The 22116-nt window shown below is 47.3% G+C and overlaps 1 protein-coding gene across 1 annotated transcript in view; it reads right to left on the bottom strand.

The window, feature by feature from the left end:
- Positions 1 to 22116, bottom strand: part of tenm3 (teneurin transmembrane protein 3) — a 702745-nt gene that overhangs the window by 90382 nt on the left and 590247 nt on the right. The window contains 3 exon segments of the mRNA XM_033018762.1: positions 6704 to 6745; positions 6748 to 6849; positions 14382 to 14408. Coding sequence (XP_032874653.1) covers positions 6704 to 6745; positions 6748 to 6849; positions 14382 to 14408 — 171 coding nt within the window.

Raw genomic sequence — 22116 nt, 5'->3', positions numbered from 1 at the left:
CGCGTAAATTACGCGCAAATGACGCCTGAGTGGGTCAGGCCCTTTACTGACAGTCGCCCCAGTGTATGTGGAAGAAGGAACTGCACTAAAGATAGCAGACGCGAAATGCTGGAGTAACTCAGTGGGTCGATCAGGCAGTGTATCTGGAGAGAAGGAATATAGGTGGCGTTTCGGGTCGAGACCCTTCTCTCAGTTTGAATCAGGGTCTCGACCTGAAACGTCATCCATTCCTTCACTCCAGAGATGCTGCCTGTCCCGCTGAGTAACTCCAGCATTTTGTGTCTACCTGGGGTGTACATTTGGTTTAATTTAGAGATACAGCACGGCAACAGGCCCTTCAGCCCCTCTAGTCCGTGCCGACCAGAAATCACCCCGCACACTACAACTATCCTATCCACTAGGGACAATTTACAATTTCTCCCAAGCCATTTAGCCTACAAACCTGAAGATAGACACAAAATGCTGGAGTAACTCAACGGGACAGGTAGCATCTCTGGAGAGAAGGAATGGATGAGATTCTGACACGGAACGTTAGTTTGAAGACGGGACTCGCCCCGGAAACGTCACCCGTTGCTTCTCTCCAGCATTGTGTGTCTATCGTCGGTGTAAAGCAGCATCTGCAGTTCCTTCTTAGCCTACAAACCTGCACGTCTTTGGAGTGTGGGAAGGAAACCGGAGCACCCGGAGAAAACCCACGCAGGTCATGGGGAGACGTACAGACAGCACCCGTAGTCGGGTTGGAACCCGGGTCTCCGGCGCTGTGAGGCGCCAACTCTATTGCTGCGCCATCGTTCCGCCCGTAATGGTCGAGTCGCCTGATAGCCAATGGGAAGAAACCGTCTCCGAATCTGCACGCTATACTCCAAATAATAATAAGAATAATAATGGGTGTTTTTAAACACTGTTGTTCCTTCAGATCCATTTCCTGCTTTTTAATCCTTATTTGCCCCTGACTCCTACATTCTTTCCTCTACTTTGCAGTACGCATTAAATTTCATTTGCTGCGGTTTTCAAAGTAACGCGAATCCTTCCACTTCTCCGAGCTTCCCTTTCAAAGTGCCGAGCGCGGTACATCAGTCCCGTTAATCACTTCACCAGCGCATTGCGTTTAATGAAAATCTCCCGGCCAGGAGCTAACTTCTGATTGATGTGGCAACGCACTTGAAGTTTTGTTTTCTCCTTCTTCCATTTGCGAAGGCTTCATCCGGGCTCGAGTCATCGTCTCTTCGCAGATTTGAAGAAGAATTGATTGCTTAAAGAAGAAGACTGTAACAGCAAAGGCTATATATAGATTAGCACCATCTTGGAGCCAATTTACCGCAGCCTCTGTACCTGCTTTTTTCCCGCAAGGCCGTCAGAGAAAGTCGGAATAATATCCTCGCTAAAGGAATGTTAAGGACGTCATGAATAATACAATTTGTTTCACTGCTGGTGACACTAATATTCCTTTGTTTTTGTAACCTCCAAAGCTGTTCCAACCGCCTGCAACGGGGAACGCAAAATAAATTGGCTGCTAAGGGGGGAAGAGTGGGTGCTTGTTACATGAGCGATATCAAGGGTTTGGAAGATGCGCTAAGCTGAATGCCTGAGGGATCATGTCGAGATCACCACTGTTTTAATTTAGGAACAGGAGGAGTGGAGGCAGGCGTGGGTGATTTGGCCCAGCAAAGAGGCCTACACGCCACCGGTTGCTTCTCTCCAGTCATACAGCATGGAAACAAGCCCTTTGGCCCAACTTGCCTACGCCAACCTGCCCCATCTAGGCCAGTCCCATTAGCCCGCTTCATTCTAAACTTTTCCCATCCACGTAACTATCCAAGTGCCTTTTAAGCGTTGCTGTTGTACCAGCCTCAACTACCTTCTCTGGCAGCTCGTTCCATACACCCACCACCCTCTGAATGAAAATGTTACCCCTCAGATTCATATTAAATCTTTCACCTCCCACCTAAATGTATGTCCTCTGCTTCTCCATTTCCCTACGCTGCATCAAAGAACTCTGTTTCTAGTTTTTAGTTTTAGAGATACAGCACGGAAACAGGCCTTTCGGCCCACCGAGTCCGTGCCCACCAGCCATCCCCGCACACTAACACTATCCTGCACACACTAAGAACACAGAAAGTTGTGGAATTTTCTGCCTCAGATGGCGGTGGAGGCCAGTTCTCTGGATACTTTCAAGAGAGAGCTAGATAGGGCTCTTAAAGATAGCGGAGTCAGGGGATATGGGGAGAAGGCAGGAATGGGATACTGATTGTGGATGATCAGCAATGATCATATTGAATGGCGGTGCAGGCTCGAAGGGCCGAATGGCCTACTCCTGCACCTAATTTCTATGTTTCTATGTTTCTATGATCACAGTGAATGGCGGTGCTGGCTCGAAGGGCCGAATGGCCTACTCCTGCACCTGTTGTCTATTGACAATTTTTTTAACATTTACACCAAGCTAATTAACCGACACACCTGCATGTCTTTGGAGCGTGGGAGGAACTCAACGGGACAGGCAGCATCTCTGGAGAGAAGGAATGGATGAGATTCCGACTCGGAACGTTAGTTTGAAGACGGGACTCGCCCCGGAAACGTCACCGGTTGCTTCTCTCCAGCATTGTGTGTCTATCGTCGGTGTAAAGCAGCATCTGCAGTTCCTTCTCAGCCTACAAACCTGCACGTCTTTGGAGTGTGGGTAGGAAACCGGAGCACCCGGAGAAAACCCACGCAGCTCACGGGGAGAACGTACAAACTCCGTACAGACAGCACCCGCAGTCAGGATGGAACCCGCGTCTCTGGCGCTGTGAGGCAGCAACTCTACCGCTGCGCCACCGTGCTGCCCACTTGGAAGAGGTTCCTCAAATAAAGTGCTAATGTATTTAAAGGCAGCAAAATTTGTCAATTAACTTCCCGGATAAGATAAGGTTTTAATAATTGCAACAGAAATGCTGATTCATATATGTTCACGAAAAATGGTCGATCTCTTCCGAGTTTTCCTGAACTCAATCCCCGGAAAATGATCTCAATCACTATAATGCGAAGGAATTAGACTTCTGTTATTACCTTTCTGTTCTCCGCTTCAGTACAGTCGATGTTATAATTCCCTTGCTGCCTGCTCTGTGGACTGGTTTCCCACACAAATAGTCCCAGGTGGAGCACCTTGTTTAAAGTAAGGCACTTGACTGCAACATTAATTTAGAAGCCGCTAAAACACAAATACAATCTGCAAGCAAATACAATCCAAGCGTGTCAACAGCCTCGAAATCCCAATTATTAAAGTGGGATTCTGAAATAGCTGCTTGAGTATATCTTTTCCTCGTTTCCTAGTTAGATTTGTCGTACCCCGAAGCTATTTGTATGAAATCGTCTTTGCATAGAATCATAGTCACACAGTGTGGAAACAGGCCCTTCAGCCCAAATTGCCCACACCGACCGACGTGTCCTAGCTACACTAGTCCCACTTGCCCATATCCCTACAAACCTGTCCTATCCATGTACCTGTCTTATATTGCTTCTTGATGGTATGGTGGTGCAGCGGTAGAGTTGCTGCCTCACAGCACCAGGGGACCCGGGTTCGATCCTGACTACGGGTGTTTGTCTGTACGTTCTCCTGGTGACCTGCGTGGGTTTGCTCCAGGATCTCCCGTTTCCCACACTCCAAAGACGTGCAGGTTTGTAGGTTTAATTGGCTTGGTATCATTGTGAATTGTCCCTAGTGTGTGTCGGATAGTGTTAGTGTACCGGGATCGCTGGTGGGTGGGCTGAACGTCCAGGAGCGGAAAAGAATGCAGAAAGTTGTGTCCACTGCCCAGTCCATCATCGGCTCTGACCTCCCCACCATCGAAGGGATCTATCTGCCTCAAAAAGGCTGCCAGCATCATCAAGGACTCACACCATCCTGGCCACACACTCATCTCTCCGTTGCCATCGGGAAGAAGGTACAGGAGCCTGAAATCTGGTACATCCAGGTTCAGGAACAGCTTCTTCTCCATGGCCATCAGGCTATTAAATATGACCAAACAAACTCTGAACTATAACAGCCTATTGCACTTTATCTGTTTATTTATATGTGTGGTCTATGCTACATAGACACACTGATCTGTTCTGTATTTATGCTTACAATACTCTGTTGTGCTGCAGCAAGCAAGAATGTCATTGTCCTATCTGGGACACATGACAATAAACTCTGACTTGACTTGACTTGACTTGAAGGGCCTGTTTCTGCGCTGTTTCTCTAAACTAAACGTTGCAATATTCCCTGCCTCAACTACCTCCTCCGGCAGCTCGCTCCATCCACCCACCATCCATTGTGTAAAATAAGTGACCCCTCAGATTCGTATTAAATCTTTTTCCTCTTCACCGTAAACCTATGTCCTCTGGTTCTCGATTCTCCCCTACTCTGGGCAAGAGACTCAGTGCATCTACCCTGTCCATGTTATCCACTGGTCTGATCCCGATTTGGAAGATGCCTGAATTAAGAAAAGTGGCCTTTGTATAGTGTTGTGCACATAAGGAAATTTCAAGTCATCTCCCTAATTTGGTCCCCTAATTTGAGGAAGGACATTCTTGCTATTGAGGGAGTGCAGCGTAGGTTTACAAGGTTAATTCCCTGGATGGCGGGACTGTCATTGCTGAGAAAATGAAGCAGCTGGGCTTGTACACTCTGGAGTTTAGAAGGATGAGAGGGGATCACTCATTGAAACATATAAGATTGTTAAGGGTTTGGACACGCTAGAGGCAGGAAACATGTTCCCGATGTTGGGGGAGTCCAGAACCAGGGGCCACAGTTTCAGAATAAGGAGTAAGCCATTTAGAACAGAGACGAGGAACACTTTTTCTCAAAGAGTGGTGAGTCTGTGGAATTCTCTGCCTGGTGGAGGCAGGTTCTCTGGATACTTTCAAGAGAGAGCTAGATAGGGCTCTTAAAGATAGCGGAGTCAGGGGATAGGGGGAGAAGGCAGGAACGGGGTACTGATTGGGGATGATCAGCCATGATCACATTGAATAGCAGTGCTGGCTCCGAAAGGCCGAATGGCCTACTCCTGCACCTATTGTCTATAAACCCATCCAATCCACATACCTGTCCAAATATTTATCTTGCCCGATGGGAGAGGGGAGAAGAGGGAGTGACCAGTGTGAGACTGGTCCTTGATTATTGCCGAGGCAGTGTGACGTTCATAAACCAGCTCTGCGGTTCCTTGTTTCTACATTTTCAAGTTTCTTCCCATATCCCTTGATCACTCTAGCCTGAGAATACAATCTAATTTCTCCTCGAATATATTTAATGATTTGGTTTCAAATGAATTTGTGCTTTCACAATCCGCTGTTCCCAATTAAACCGTGGTGATCCCGACACAATCCCTCAGGCATTCAGTTTAGCGCAGGGGTGGGCAACCTTGTTCTGCATAGGGGCCGGGACGCATGTGTGTGAGCGGATGTCGGGCCACATCTATCACGTGTACACATGTATCCCGCCCCCATCCCGCCCTGGATGGCAGGCATCAAATCACGTGTTCACAGAAGGTTAGACTAAGATGCTGGAGAAACTCAGCGGGTGAGGCAGCCTCGTGCAGTCATCGCATGTCTCACCCGCTGAGTTTTTCCAGCATTTTTGTCTACCTTCGATTTTTCCAGCATCTGCGTTTTTTTCTTAAACTGAAGGTGCACGGCCGTGCCGGCGGCTTTGCGCAGGACGCGGTACAGACCGAGCTCGGCCGCCGCTCGGCCAATGCTCAGGGCGGGCGCTCTGCGGCCGGATGATTTCGGATTACTGGGCCGCATTCGGCCCGGGGGCCTTAGGTTGCCGACCCCAGGCTTAGCGCATCTTCCAAACCCTCGAAGATCGACTCAAAATGCTGGAGTAACTCAGCGGGACGGGTAGCGTCGCTGGAGAGAAGGAATGGGTGACGTTTCGGGCCGAGACCCTTCTGAAGACTGCACCCTATAACAGTTCCACGTTTTTTTTAAGGTTTTTTAAAATTTATTAATTAGAAGCAATTGTAATAATAATAATAATGGATGGGATTTATATAGCGCCTTTCTAATACTCAAGGCGCTTTACATCGCATTATTCATTCACTCCTCAGTCACACTCGGTGGTGGTAAGCTACTTCTGTAGCCACAGCTGCCCTGGGGCAGACTGACGGAAGCGTGGCTGCCAATCTGCGCCTACGGCCCCTCCGACCACCACCAATCACTCACACACATTCACACACAGGCAAAGGTGGGTTAAGTGTCTTGCCCAAGGACACAACGGCAGTATTGCCCAAGGATACAACGACAGTACGACACAATTGTACAAGGATAAGACGATCGACATAACAATTATACAATTATTGTCCAGCTTCATTTTTAACCTTTTCACCTAAATTAAACAAAAAAGAAAAAAAGAAAAACAAAGAAAGAAGAATGAAGAAAAAAGAAATAAAATACAAAAGAGCAGATAAAAGGCCTCTATGCTACTAGGAAAAGAACAGAATAAATAAATAAATAAATAAATAAGAAAAGATGGAGATACACCTCCCCACCCCACCCCCCACCCCCCTCCCCTCACCCATCCCTGGTGTCAGATTTAAATTTAAATTTGTGTTTAACCATTCTGTTGTTGCAGAAATTCAGTAAAAGGTAACCATGTCTGAAGAAATGTATCTGGTTTTCCCGCCAAGACAAGCCTAATGTTTTCCAAATGTAGTGTCTCGGACATTAGGTCCCACGTTCTTACCTCCCTCGTTGTCCTTGCCGTCCGAGCACAGGGTCTCCATGCGACGTCGCAGCCTGCTCCTCGCCAACCCACCTGGCAGACACAATGCCAGCCGTTCTGATCCAGGGTGCATCTTCCGTTACTATTGCAGAGGCCGGGACAGCCCTCTGTGGAATGAACACACGTCATGAATGCCACGCCACGCCACAGCGTACAGCCGCTTCAGTCGGTGCGCGGACACGGGTGAACGCCCGCTAGCCGCAAGCCATTTGATGCAAAAGGCTACCATCATTTCACATGGATAAACTGAACCCCTCTATCATCCAAACTGGGAATATTTTCTTCTCTTTGAAACGCTCCTAAGTAAACCATCAATGGTTCAATCGTGCTTTTTGTTGCAAGATATCCAACGGCACGGTGAAATTATTTATAATCATTGGACATGCGGGCGCCGATATGCTTTGGTCAAAGTCCACAAAGTCAGGTCGGCACGCGCGTTCGATGTGCTGGAGCAATTTGAGGAAGGACATTCTTGCTATTGAGGGAGTGCAGCGTAGGTTTACAAGGTTAATTCCCGAGATGGCGGGACTGTCATATGCTGAGAGAATGGAGCAGCTGGGCTTGTACACTCTGGAGTTTAGAAGGATGAGAGGATATCTTATTGTAACATATAAGATTATTAAGGGATTGGACACGCTAGAGGCAGGAAACATGTTCCCGATGTTGGGGGAGTCCAGAACCAGGGGCCACAGTTTAAGAATAAGGAGTAAGCCATTTAGAACGGAGATGAGGAAACACTATTTCTCACAGAGAGTTATGAGTCTGTGGAATTCTCTGCCTCAGTGGGTGGGCGGTGGAGGCCGGTTCTCTGGATACTTTCAAGAGAGAGCGAGATAGGGCTCTTAAAGATAGCGGAGTCAGGGGATACGGGGAGAAGGCAGGAACGAGGTACTGATTGAGGATGATCAGCCATGATCGCATTGAATGGCGGGTGCTGGCTCAAAGGGCCAAATGGCCTACTCCTGTACCTATTGTCTATTTTATCCGGGTGCTCCGGTTTCCTTTCGATACTCTAAAAACGTGCAGGTCGTCTGTAGGTTAATTGGCTTGGAATATTCGTAAAATGTCCCTAGAGTGTGTAGGATAGTGTCAGTGTGCGGGAATCGCTGGTCGGTGGGGACAGGGTGGGCCGAAGGGCCTGTTTCTGCGCTGTATCTTTGAAAACCAAAATACTAACAAGAATTTCATGGGTAGACAAAAATATTGGAGAAACCTAGCGGGTGAGGCAGTATCTATGGAGCGAAGGAGATAGGTGACGTTTCAGGTCGAGACCCTTCGTCTGAAGAAGGGTCTCGACCTGAAACGTTGCGTATTTCCTTCGCTCTGTAGATGCTGCCTCACCCGCTGAATTCCTCCAGCATTTTTGTCCACCTTCGATTTTCCAGCATCTGCAATTCCTTCATAAACAAGAATTTCATTGTGTGTGTTAGCACATCGCAGGTGTAACAATAGAAGCACCATTGAACCTTCGAAATGAGTCGCACTCCTCCTGTGACCAGCGTGACAAAATGCGGGCTGAATCCCAATGTTATTCTCGGGCTCTGTCTTATTTATGTGAAATGATGGCGGCTGAAATAGATGGACAAAGTTTTAGGCAGGATGTGTGTAATAATAATAATAATAATAATAATAATAACAATAGGAATAATAATTTGTTCTCAATCAAAGAAACTTTTGAATGCTTTCCAAAAACTCACATTCTTTTCAAAGGGAAGAAGCAGAAGGCGTGTAAGACATGGGAGAGCTAAGCACCTTAAGGGCCTGTCCCACTATCCCGAGGTATTCACGAATTCTCCCGAGTTTTCAAACTCGCAGAATGTTTGTAATGAGTCCGTAGGAGTCCGTGGATATATCGTAGCGGCTCGTCATGCCAGCCGTAGGTATTCGGGGCATCAGGTAAGTCGGGACTCTTGCTATTGAGGGAGTGCAGCGCAGGTTTACAGGGTTAATTCCCGGGATGGCGGGACTGTCATAAGCTGAGAGAATGGAGCGGCTGGGCTTGTACACTCTGGAGTTTAGAAGGATGGGAGGGTTTCTCATTGAAACATATAAGATTATTAAGGGTTTGGACACGCTAGAGGCAGGAAACATGTTCCCGATGTTGGGGGAGTCCAGAACCAGGGGCCACACACAGTTTAAGAATAAGGGGTAAGCCATTTAGAACGGAGACGAGGTAACACTTTTTCTCACAGAGAGTGGTGAGTCTGTGGAATTCTCTGCCTCAGATGGCGGTGGAGGCAGGTTCTATGGATGCTTTCAAGAGAGAGCTAGATAGGACTCTTAAAGATAGCGGAGTCAGGGGATATGGGGAGAAGGCAGGAACGGGGTACTGATTGGGGATGATCAGCCATGATCACATTGAATGACGGTGCTGGCTCGCAGGGCCGAATGGCCTACTCCTGCACCTATTGTCTATTGTCTATTGGGACGTTATTTCCAGCCTGATGAAAAATGTCCACGAGTAAACAAAATAGCTCTGAGTACCAACGGCTGGCATAACGAGCAGCTACGATATATCCACGGACTCCTACGGACTCGTCACGAACATTCTGCGAGTTTGAAAACTCGGGGAGAATTCGCGAATAACTCGGGAGAATTCTTGAATAACTCGGGAAAGTGGGACAGGCCCTTTCGCCGGGACTGCGGATGGGGTGAGCGATACGGACAAGGGTATTCAACAGAAAGAGCAGCCTGGCGTGTCGGGAAACAACTTATAGCGATGCACGGAATGCATTAGCCCGCGAGAACCACAGTGAGCGTAAGATGAAAAGCCAGGACGAGAACAAACAAACAAATAAACAGACGAAGAGTAAAATTAACGAGAACCAAAATCAAAAAAGACTTTTGAAAATAACACAAAAAAAGTCATGGTGAATGATGAGCTTGAAGACAGATAGTGGTGAGGGATTGTTGAAGCAACAAAGCCCCTGGGGCCTTGGCCTTTACCTTTATATCCTATCTTGTCTGCTGGTATGGACAAGGAGGAAAATTGTGGAAACATAATTAAAAGTAATGGCATATTCAGAATCTGTATTTGTACAAACAACGGGAGAAGGGATGCTTGCAATTACTAGAGTCGTAGAGGATACAGTGTGGAAACAGGCCCTTCGGCCCAACTTGCCCACACCGACCAACATGTCCCAGCTACACTAGTCTGCGGTTGGTCCATATCCTTCCAAACCTGTCCATATTCTTGTACCTGTCTAAATGTTTCTTAACCGATGCGATAGTCCCTGCCTCAACTACCTCCTTATTGTGGATGCAGCCCAAACCAACCTCCCTTCCATTGACTCCATCTACACCTCACGCTGCCTCGGCAAGGCCAGCAGCATCATCAAGGACCAGTCACGTCCCGGCCACTCCCTCTTCTCCCCTCTCCCATCAGGCAAGAGGTACAGAAGTGTGAAAACAAACGCACACCTCCAGATTCAGGGACAGTTTCTCCCCAGCTGTTATCAGGCAACTGAACCATCCTACCACAACCAGAGAGCAGTCCTGAACTACTATCTACCTCATTGGTGACCCCTGGACTATCCTTGATCGGACTTTACCTTGCACTAAACGTTATTCCCTTTATCCTGTATCTGTACACTGTGGACGGCTCGATTGTAATCATGTATTGTCTTTCCGCTGACTGGTTATCACGCAACAAAAGCTTTTCACTGTACCTCGGTACACGTGACAATAAACTAAACTAAACTAAACATATACAACTGTAACATGACCTCCCAAGTAGGAGTGTGAGTGAAATGGGCAGGAATCTTAGGGCTGCTTCTAAGTGAAAAATGGTTTTATTGTCAGAATAAGACATATCTGGCAATGTAACTCAGCGGGTCAGGCAGCATCTGTGGAGAACATGGATAGGTGACGTTTCACAGAGTGCTGGAGTAACTCAGCGGGTCAGGCAGCATCTGTGGAGAACATGGATAGGTGACGTTTCACAGAGTGCTGGAGTAACTCAGCGGGTCAGGCAGCATCTGTGGAGAACATGGATAGGTGACGTTTCACAGAGTGCTTGGAGTAACTCAGCGGGTCAGGCAGCATCTGTGGAGAACATGGATAGGTGACGTTTCACAGAGTGCTGGAGTAACTCAGCGGGTCAGGCAGCATCTGTGGAGAACATGGATAGGTGACGTTTCACAGAGTGCTGGAGTAACTCAGCGGGTCAGGCAGCATCTGTGGAGAACATGGATAGGTGACGTTTTCACAGAGTGCTGGAGTAACTCAGCGGGTCAGGCAGCATCTGTGGAGAACATGGATAGGTGACGTTTCACAGAGTGCTGGAGTAACTCAGCGGGTCAGGCAGCATCTGTGGAGAACATGGATAGGTGACGTTTCACAGAGTGCTGGAGTAACTCAGCGGGTCAGGCAGCATCTCTGTATAGAAGGAATGGGTGACGTTTCTGTCGAGACCGTTCCTCAAAAATAGTCTGAAGAGGGGTCCCGATCCGAAATGTCACCCATCCCTTCTCTCCAGAGATGCTGCCTGTCCCGCTGAGTTACTCCAGCACTTTGTGTGTTTCTTTGGCTTAAACCTGCATCTGCAGTTCCTTCCCACACACGGCAAATGGAGGAACATTTCTGAAAACAGAAAGGCTGTAAAAACACATAAATAGCATTAATGAAAGATGAAGTGTCGCGATCATTAAACTGGGATCATATTTACTCCACGCCACTTCAACTGTTTCACACAAAGCTACAAATAATGGTGGACATTGTTAAAATTGATTTCCTTTTGTACGAAATCAAAAACAAATCTTCCATTCGGTGGCTTGTATTTTTTGTTTATACGTTCATAACTGAAAGGAACAGAATGAGGCCATTCGGCCCATCAAGTCTACTCCGCCATTCAATCATGGCTGATCTATCTCTCCCTCCTAACCCCATTCTCCTGCCTTCTCCCCTTAACCCCTGACACCCGTACTAATCAAAAATCTCACTATCTCCACCTTGACTTGGCCTCCACTGCCTTTTGTGGCAATGAAGTCCATAGATTCACCACCCTCTGGCTAAAGAAATTCCTCCTCATCTCCATTCTAAAAGAACGTCATTTAATTCTGAGACTGTGACCTTTAGTCCGAGACTCTCCCACTAGTGGAAACATCCTCTCCACATCCACTCTATCCAGGCCTTTCACTATTCTGTATGTTTCAATGAGGTTCCCCCCCTCATCATTCTAAACTCCAGCGAGTACAGGCCCAGTGCCGACAAACGCCCATCATAGGCTAACCCACTCATTCTGGGTAAGCCCTCTCGATACCTCTAAACCAAGGGTCATTCTGGTAAACCCCCTCCGCACCCGATATCCAAGGGACATTCTGATAAAACCTCTCTGCACTTTAAAAGGATGAGAGGGAATCTAATTGAGACATATAAGATTATTAACGATTTGGACACGCTGGAGGCAGGAACCATGTTCCCGATGTTGGGGGGGGGGGGGGGGCAGAACCAGGGGCCACAGTTTAAGAATAAGGGGTAAGCCATTTAGAACTGAGACGAGGAAACACTTTATCTCACGGAGAGTTGTGAGTGTGGAATTCTCTGCTTTAGAGGGCGGTGGAGGCCGGTTCTCTGGATACTTTCAAGAGAGAGCGGGATAGGGCTCTTAAAGATAGCGGAGTCAGGGGATATGGGGAGAGGGCAGGAACGGGGTACTGATTGGGGATGATCAGCCATGATCACATTGAATGGCGGTGCTGGCTCGAAGGGCCAAATGGCCTACTCCTGCACCTATTGTCTATTGTCTATAATCCAAGGATCATTCCACTAGGCCACCTCTACACCCACTCACAACAGGTATAACCAGTTCTCATAGACATATGAGCAAGGTCATGTTGGCTCTAGAGTTGACAATGCCTGTAATACTAGGGGCTCGCGCAAGTGAAGCTAAAAGCAAATAATGAAAGGCCACGGCCTCAGAATCGAGAACCAGAGGACATAGGTTTAAGGTGAGGGGGGAAAGATGTAATAGGAATCGGAGGTGTAATCTATTTACAGAACGAGCTGTCAGAGGAGGTAGTTGAGGCTGCTACTATCGCAACATTTAAGAAACATTTAGACTGGTACAGGTACTGTTTATTTATTGTGTATATATATATATATATGGTCTATGGTCTATAGACACACTGAACTTTTATCTCCTGTTCTGTATTACAGACAATAGACAATAGGTGCAGGAGTAGGCCATTAGGCCTTTTGAGCCAGCATCATAGAAACATAGAAACATAGAAATTAGGTGCAGGAGTAGGCCATTCGGCCCTTCGAGCCTGCACCGCCATTCAATATGATCATGGCTGATCATCCAACTCAGTATCCCGTACCTGCCTTCTCTCCATACCCTCTGATCCCCTTAGCCACAAGGGCCACATCTAACTCCCTCTTAAATATAGCCAATGAACTGGCCTCGACTACCCTCTGTGGCAGGGAGTTCCAGAGATTCACCACTCTCTGTGTGAAAAAAGTTCTTCTCATCTCGGTTTTAAAGGATTTCCCCCTTATCCTTAAGCTGTGACCCCTTGTCCTGGACTTCCCCAACATCGGGAGCAATCTTCCTGCATCTAGCCTGTCCAACCCCTTAAGAATTTTGTAAGTTTCTATAAGATCCCCTCTCAATCTCCTAAATTCTAGAGAGTATAAACCAAGTCTATCCAGTCTTTCTTCATAAGACAGTCCTGACATCCCAGGAATCAGTCTGGTGAACCTTCTCTGCACTCCCTCTATGGCAATAATGTCCTTCCTCAGATTTGGAGACCAAAACTGTACGCAATACTCCAGGTGTGGTCTCACCAAGACCCTGTACAACTGCAGTAGAACCTCCCTGCTCCTATACTCAAATCCTTTTGCTATGAAAGCTAACATACCATTCGCTTTCTTCACTGCCTGCTGCACCTGCATGCCCACTTTCAATGACTGGTGTACCATGACACCCAGGTCTCGCTGCATCTCCCCTTTTCCTAGTCGGAAATTCAATGTGATCATGGCTGATCATCCCCAATCAGTACCCCGTTCCTGCCTTCTCCCCATATCCCCTGACTCCACTATTTTTAAGAGCCCTATCTAGCTCTCTCTTGAAAGCATCCAGAGAACCTGCCTCCACCGCCCTCTGAGGCAGAGAATTCCACAGACTCACCACTCTCTGTGAGAAAAAGTGTTTCCTCGTCTCCGTTCTAAATGGCTTACTCCTTATTCTTAAACTGTGTGTGGCCCCTGGTTCTGGACTCCCCCAACATCGGGAAAATTATGTTTACATATTCTGTTGTGCTGCAGCAAGCAAGAATTTCATTGTCCTATCTGGGACACAGGACAATAAAACTCTCTTGACTTGACTTGACTAGGACAGGTTAGGAGGGATATGGGCCAAACGCAGGCAGGTGGGACTAGTGTAGAATTGTCGGTGTGGGCAAGTTGGGCCGAAGGGCCTGTTTCCACGCTGTATGACTCGATGACCCCTTTCCAGCTCGTCAGCTAAATTTTCTTTTGAGGTACTAATGACTGATGTGAAAGATATTGTAGATAAAATTCCGTACAATGCCTTCATTGATGCATTAGTAATCAAAAAGCTTGAAGAATGAGAGGGGGTGAATAAAAAAACAAGATACTGTTTACACAATGAGACAGCTCGGCAGAAAACATGCAGTACCTTTCACTATCTCATCCAGGAAGTGTGCTTGAGAAATAAAACAGACAGATGTTTAAGTATTGATAAAATCTCAAAGTGTAACACTAGAATAAGGGCCTGTCCCACTTAGGCGACTTTTTCGGCGACTGCCAGAACCGTCATAGGTTGTTGCAGGTCCCCGAAATGTTTTAACATGTTGAAAATCCAGCGGCGACCAGAACAAGGTACGACTCTTTGGGCGACTACTCACGACCATACAGGCTTCACCCCGCGACATGTCGCCTGTACGGTCGTGAGTCGTCTCCTCAGTCGCCCAAAGAGTCGTTGCGTCTTTCTGGTCGCCGCTGTTGAACATTTTCGCCGACCTGCAATGACCTATGACGGTTGCCGGCAGTCGCCAAAAAAGTCGCGTAAGTGGGACAGGCCTGTTAAGTTTCTTCAAAGAAAAAACAGTGATTGCTTCTGAGGTCAATCATTGTCGGACATTGTAGATGGAGTCTGGAATTGGTCATAAGTCAAAGATGCTCCTCGATTTTCCATTTAACGTCTTTCGCCAGGACTTGAGGGCCTGAGTTGTAGGGGGGTTATTGGGCACGTACGATCTTATTCATAAATCCATATTCAAGAGGGATAGGAGCAGAATTAGGCCATTCGGCCTATCGAGTCTATTCTGCCATTCACTCATGGCTGATCTATAGGGCCTGTCCGACTTGCCGATATTTTCGGCGACTGCCGGCGTCATTGACTGACGTATCAGGTCACTGAGAAATACGTTTGGTGACGATATATGACATGGCGATGATGCGGCGTGAGGCCGTATGGACGCACGGTGTTTTTTCAAGTGTCGCAGCATTTTTTTGGTCGCCGCTGGATTTTGAAATGCTCAAAATCTTTTGACGACACTGATATGCTGCCAGCAAAATCGGCAAGTGGGACAGGTCCTTTTCTCTCCGTCTCAAGCCCATTCTCCTGCCTTCTCCCCAAAACCTCTGACACCCATACTAATCAAAAAGTACGAGATTGATCCCTGGGAAGGCGGGGACTGTCATATGAGGAAAGATTGAAAAGGCTAGGCTTGTATTCACTGGAGTTTAGAAGGATGGGGGAGAATCTTACAGAAACATATAAAATTATAAAATGACAAGACAAGCTAGATGCAGGAAAAATGTTCCCAATGTTGGGCGAGTCCAGAACCAGGGGCCACAGTCTTAGAATAAAGGGAAGGCCATTTAAGACTGAGCAGAGAAGAAACTTTTTCACCCAGAGAGTTGCGAATTTATGGAATTCCCTGCCACAGAGGGATAGGAGCAGACATCTTGGCAGGACAAATCAAAATAGGACGTACATGGTAAATGGTAGGGAATTGAAGAATGTAGGTGAACAGAGGGATCTGGGAATAACTGTGCACAGTTCCATGAAAGTGGAATCTCATGTAGATAGGGTGGTAAAGAAAGCTTTTGGTGTGCTGGCCTTTATAAATCAGAGCATTGAGTATAGAAGTTGGGATGTAATGTTAAAATTGTACAAGGCATTGGTGAGGCCAATTCTGGAGTATGGTGTACAATTTTGGTCGCCTAATTATAGGAAGGATGTCAACAAAATAGAGAGAGTACAGAGGAGATTTACTAGAATGTTGCCTGGGTTTCAGCAACTAAGTTACAGAGAAAGGTTGAACAAGTTAGGGCTTTATTCTTTGGAGCGCAGAAGGTTAAGGGGGGACTTGATAGAGGTTTTTAAAATGATGAGAGGGATAGACAGAGTTGACGTGGAAAAGCTTTTCCCACTGAGAGTAGGGAAGATTCAAACAAGGGGACATGACTTGAGAATTAAGGGACTGAAGTTTAGGGGTAACATGAGGGGGAACTTCTTTACTCAGAGAGTGGTAGCTGTGTGGAATGAGCTTCCAGTGAAGGTGGTGGAGGCAGGTTTGTTTTTATCATTTAAAAATAAATTGGATAGTTATATGGATGGGAAAGGAATGGAGGGTTATGGTCTGAGCGCAGGTATATGGGACTAGGGGAGATTATGTGTTCGGCACGGACTAGAGGGGTCGAGATGGCCTGTTTCCGTGCTGTAATTGTTATATGGTTATATGGTTATATGGTTAGAGGGCAGTGGAGGCCAAGTCACTGGTTGGATTTAAGAGAGAGTTAGATAGAGCTCTAGGGGCTAGTGGAGTCAAGGGATATGGGGAGAAGGCAGGCACGGGTTATTGATAGGGGACGATCAGCCATGATCACAATGCATGGCGGTGCTGGCTCGAAGGGCCGAATGGCCTCCTCCTGCACCTATTTTCTATGTTTCTAATCTGTTCCCAGTAGGTTTCCACCCAGCTGAACACTACCGAGCACTAATCTCTGAGCTGTGGGCGGTTGCACAAAGGACTTTGGACTCCCGAAGACTCCCGACCTGAAACGCCGCCTATCCATGTTCTTTTTTTTTTTTGAATTTATTTTATTAGAAGCAATTGTACAGGGATAAGGCAATCGACATAACAGTTATACAATTATTGTACAGCTTCAGTTTTACCATTGGAACCTAAATTTTAAAAAAAAGAGAAAAAAGGAGAGAATGACGAAAAAGAATAAAATAAACATAGAAACATAGAAAATAGGTGCAGGAGTAGACCATTCAGCCCTTCGAGCCTGCACCGCCATTCAATATGATCATGGCTGATCATCCAACTCAGTATCCTGTACCTGCCTTCTCTCCATACCCCCTGATCCCTTTAGCCACAAGGACCACATAAAGAAAAGACCCCTAAACTACCAGAGAAGTGCAAGAGGAGAGAAAAGAAATAAGAAAAGAGAAGATGGAGATATACTATCCCCCCCCTGCCCCCACCCATCCCTGGCATCGGTTTTAAATTTGTGTTAAAACGTTCTGTTGTTGCAGGAATTCAGTGAAAGGCGACCATGTTTTAAGAAATTGATCGGCTTTTTCAGCCAAGACCAGCCTAATGTTTTCTAAATGTAGTGTCTCGGACATGTAGTGTCTTGGCGTGATCTTTGATTCCACCCTCTCCCTTGAGCCTCACATCCGCCATGTCATTAAAACATCCTTCTTTCATCACCGCAACATCGCCAAACTCAGACCCTCTCTCACACCGCCTGCTGCTGAAAGACTCATCCATGCCTTCATCTCCTCCCGACTGGACTATTGCAACTCACTTCTCCTTGGCATCAGCTCCACCTACATCAACCGACTCCAACTGGTCCAGAAGGCAGCTGCCCGACTCATCACCCACACCAAATCCTGGCATCACATCACTCCAGTCCTCAAAAAACTTCACTGGCTTCCCATCTCCCACCGGATCACCTACAAAATCCTGGTCCTCACCTACAAAGCCCTCCACCATCTGGCCCCCCCATATCTCACTGACCTCCTCTCCCCCTACCAACCCTCACGGTCCCTCAGATCCACATCAGCCGGTCTCCTCTCCATCCACAAGTCCAACCTCCGCAGTTTTGGGGACAGAGCCTTCTCCAGGGCAGCTCCCAGGCTCTGGAACTCCCTCCCCCAACTGATCCGCAATTCCGTGTCCCTCACCATCTTCCAGTCCCGCCTCAAGACCCATCTCTTCACCTCTGCCTATCCTTAGCCCCACGTCCCCCTCCCTTTTCATCTGTGCATTAATTGCCTCATATTGTGTTTTGTATTGAATTCTGTCTTTACTTTGTGTACTAGTCATGTCTCTACTATTTATTTCATTCCCCTTACATGTTTTTCCTCTACATGCTCAATTTTTGTAAGGTGTCCTTGAGACTCTTGAAAGGCGCCCATAAATAAAATGTATTATTATTATTATTATTATATCAGTCACCTATCCATGTTCTGCACTGTGTATTTGTATTTGTACTAGGGCCGGTTTAGAGGGATATGGGCTCAATGCAGGCAGGTGGGACTAGTGTAGATGGGACATTGTTGGTCAGTGCGGGCAAGGTGAGCCAAAGGGTCTATGACAGTGACTCTATGCTAAGTGTTAGTAGCTGCAGAAAGACAGAAGGAACACAGGGAGAGGTTGAGTCGGCTGGGTCTCTATTCCTTGGAGCGCAGGAGGATGAGGAGTGATCTTATAGAGGTGTACAAAGTCATGATGAATAAATCAGCTAGATGCACAGAATCTCTTGCTCAGAGTAGGGGAATCAAGGACCAGAGGACAAAGGTTCAGGGTGAAGGGGAAAAGATTTAGTTGGAATCTGCCAGAGGAGGTAGTTGAGGCTGGGACTATCCCAACGTTTAAGAAACAGTTGGACATGTACATGGATAGGACCAGTTTGGGGGGATATAGACCAAACGCAGGCAGATGGGGGCTAGTGTCCCATCTTGTACACTCTGGAATTTAGAAGGATGAGAGGATATCTTATTGAAACATATAAGATTGTTAAGGGTTTGGACACAATAGAGGCAGGAAACACGTTCCCGATGTTGGGGGAGTCCAGAACCAGGTGCCACAGTTTAAGAATAAGGAGTAAGCCATTTAGAACGTAGATGAGGAAACACTTTTCCACGCAGAGAGTTGTGAATCTGTGGAATTCTCTGCCTCAGAGGGCGGTGGAGGCCGGTTCTCTGGATACCTTCAAGAGAGAGCTAGATAGGGCTCTTAAAGATAGGGGATGTGGGGAGAAGGCAGGAACGGGGTACTGATTGTGGATGAGCAGCCATGATCACATTGAATGGTTGTGCTGGCTCAAAGGGCCGATAAGGCTACTCCTGAACCTATTGTCTATTGTGTAGCTGGGACGTGGCCAGTGTGGGCAATGGCTGAATATCCAGAATAAGTACCCCGTTCCTGCCTTCTCCCCATATGAGAGGAATAGATCGGGTAGATGCACAGAGTCTTTTACCCAGAGTAGGGGAATCGAGGACCAGAGAACATAGGTTCAAGGTGATGGGGAAAAGATTTAATAGGAATCTGAGAAGTAACTTTTTCACGCTAAGGGTGTGGGTGTATGAAACAAGCTGCCAGAGGAGGTAGTTGAGGCAGGGACTATCCTATTGTTTAAGAAACAGTTGGACAGGTACATGGATAGGACAGGTTTGGAGGGATATGGACCAAACATACGTCTGTGGAATTCTCTGCCTCAGAGGGCGGTGGAAGCCAGTCCTCTGGATGCTTTCAAGAGAGAGCTAGATAGGGCTCTTAAAAATAGCGGTGTCAGGTGATATGGGGAGAAGGCAGGAACGGGGTACTGATTGGGGATGATCAGCCATGATCACATTGAATGGCGGTGCTGGCTCGAAGGGCCGAATGGTCTACTCCTACACCTATCTACTATTGTCTATTGAGCGCAGGAGGATGAGGGGTGATCTTATAGAGGTGTACAAGATCATTAAGGGGAATAGATCGGGTATGGCCTACTCCTGCACCTATTGTCTATTGTCTATTGTCTAACACAGGCAAATAGGATTAGGGTAGCTGGGACATTGTTGGCCGGTGTGGCAGGTTTGGCCGTAGGGTCTGTTTCCACGCTGTATCACTCTATGAGTCTATAACATGTTTGAGAATGCAGAGCAACTGAAGCACTTTGCTTGGCGTGTGTGATCTCATTATCAATAAACACAAAACAATCACGCTCAAGTAACATTGATTGGACGGCAATAGGAATTCAATGCATGTAGAAAGCGTTGGGATCTAAGATGTAACATAAACGCACAACAAGCTGTTGTGAATCACAACCCAATTAATTTTATCCCCACCTGTTACAAAGCAGCCGAGAAGAAACAAACTACTGTGAACCAAAGATCCTACAGCGAGCAAGATGGTCCACTCGACGAAAAAGACATAGTACGGTCGTGGGCAGGTTCATGGGTAATCTTCGGCCCCATTTCCATAACCGGCTTCCGTCTCCACACCAAAGATCCCGTAGGATAATAGTGCGGAGACGGAAGCCGGTTATGGAAACATCCTCGTAAAAATAAAAGTTATTTGGGAAAAATCTTCTCATTTTCAGAATTATAATTTATTAACACAAACTGTTCTCCCGCAACGTTGATTACACTGCGAGTCGAGTCGGGTCGGGTCGGATTACTGAAATGGATGAAAAAAAGGCCCATGTTCCGCTCCGTTGCGTACTACATGTCAGCCCATTGCATTTAGCAGGTGTGGTCTATCTTGCTCCGCTATAAGTTCTTTGCTGTGAATGTTGTAAATCCAGATGCATGTTTTTGCTTTACGTTCAGGTTATTTTTTCATAAGTTCTAAGAGCAGAATTAGGCCATTCGGCCCATCAGGTCTACTCCGCCATTCAGTCATGGCTGATTTATCTCTCCCTCTCAAAAAACCATGTTCTCCTGCCTTCTCCCCGTAACCCCTGACGCCCGAACTAATCAAGGATCTGGCAATCTCAAAGCTCCATCTTCACATCACAAAGATGTGGAGGCTGGAAGGTAGCTTCATTTCCGTTGAGAGATACGGCATAGAAACAGGCCCTTCGGCCCATCGACCAGTGAGCACCCCGTACACTAACACTGTCCCACACACTAGTTGAGTTGAGTTTATTGTCACGTGTACCGAGGTACAGTGAAAAGCTTTTGTTGCGTGCTAACCAGTCAGCGGAAAGACAAAAGATGATTACAATCGAGCCGTCCACAGTGTATAGATACATGATAAAGGGAATAACATGAATTATGTTTATTGCAAGACAGTGGGCAGTGGGCAGGTGCTATAGACCTGCACGGGAAGGTAGACGCTCCCGCCCCCACGAGTCTCGGGCAGATGGGGCTCCTCAGCCTGGGAAGGCAGTCCATCTAGGAGAGGGAAAACTCTGATTTAAATCCTCCACTGCCTTGTGGCCATATCCAGTCATGGAAAAGGCTCCAGGAGTAAACGTCAAGAAAATCCGGAGTCGGAGCCCCTAATGCAGTTCGTCGTTGTCTACAACCTCGCTCTGGCAGCTCCTGTGACGGCGCTGGTGCCAAACTGTAACGGCCCTGCTGTTCCTTTGGATCGATCAGCGACGTGGAGAGGGGGGACGTGCTGCGTGGGCAACAGCCTGTCTGTCCTCCATATGACATCGCCCAGGCTTGCATCCGACCAGGATGCATCACCCATGGTCAATCATGACCGAGGGGGGCCTACTAAGATAAAGCCAGTAAAGTCCGATCAAAGATAGTCCAAGGGTCTCCAATGAGGGTTCTGGACTGCTCTCTAGTTGGTGGTAGGGACAATCTGCAGTTTACCGAGGCCAATTAACCTGCAGTTCTTTAGAGTGCGGGGGGAAACCCACGCTGGTCACAGGGAGAACGTGCACACTCCGCACAGACAGCATCCGTAGTCAGGATCCAACCCGGGTCTCTGGTGCTGTAAGGCAGCAACTGTGGCACTGTGTGGCCCACCATAAACATGAATAGGGATCAAATGTACAACATTGTCTACTGTAAATTGCCCCGTGTTAGGAGTGGGGTAGTTGAAGGGCATATGAGGGAGGAGATATTAAAGGGCGAATTGGATGAGTGATTTTTCTATGATCACTCACATGGACCAATTGCCCGAGTGTCCTCCTTCATTGACGTAAGAAAATATGAGCAATGATAATGTTTAGAGGGATTATGGGCCAAACGCAGGCAGGTGGGACTTGTGTAGATGGAGCATCGATCAGCTTGGGTAAGTTGGGCTGAGAGGCCTGTTTCCGTGCTGTATCCCTCTCTTTGCCTCTCCATGGGCCAAACGTGGGCAGGTGGAACCCAGTGACTTGGCATTGTAAATTGACATTTCACAGGTTCATCGTCCTTTGATGAGTGTCGGCACGGTGGC

This window comes from Amblyraja radiata, chromosome 3, assembly GCF_010909765.2.
Source record: "Amblyraja radiata isolate CabotCenter1 chromosome 3, sAmbRad1.1.pri, whole genome shotgun sequence".
Taxonomy (NCBI): Eukaryota; Metazoa; Chordata; class Chondrichthyes; order Rajiformes; family Rajidae; genus Amblyraja; species Amblyraja radiata.
This window is presented reverse-complemented; position numbering and strand designations above follow the sequence as displayed.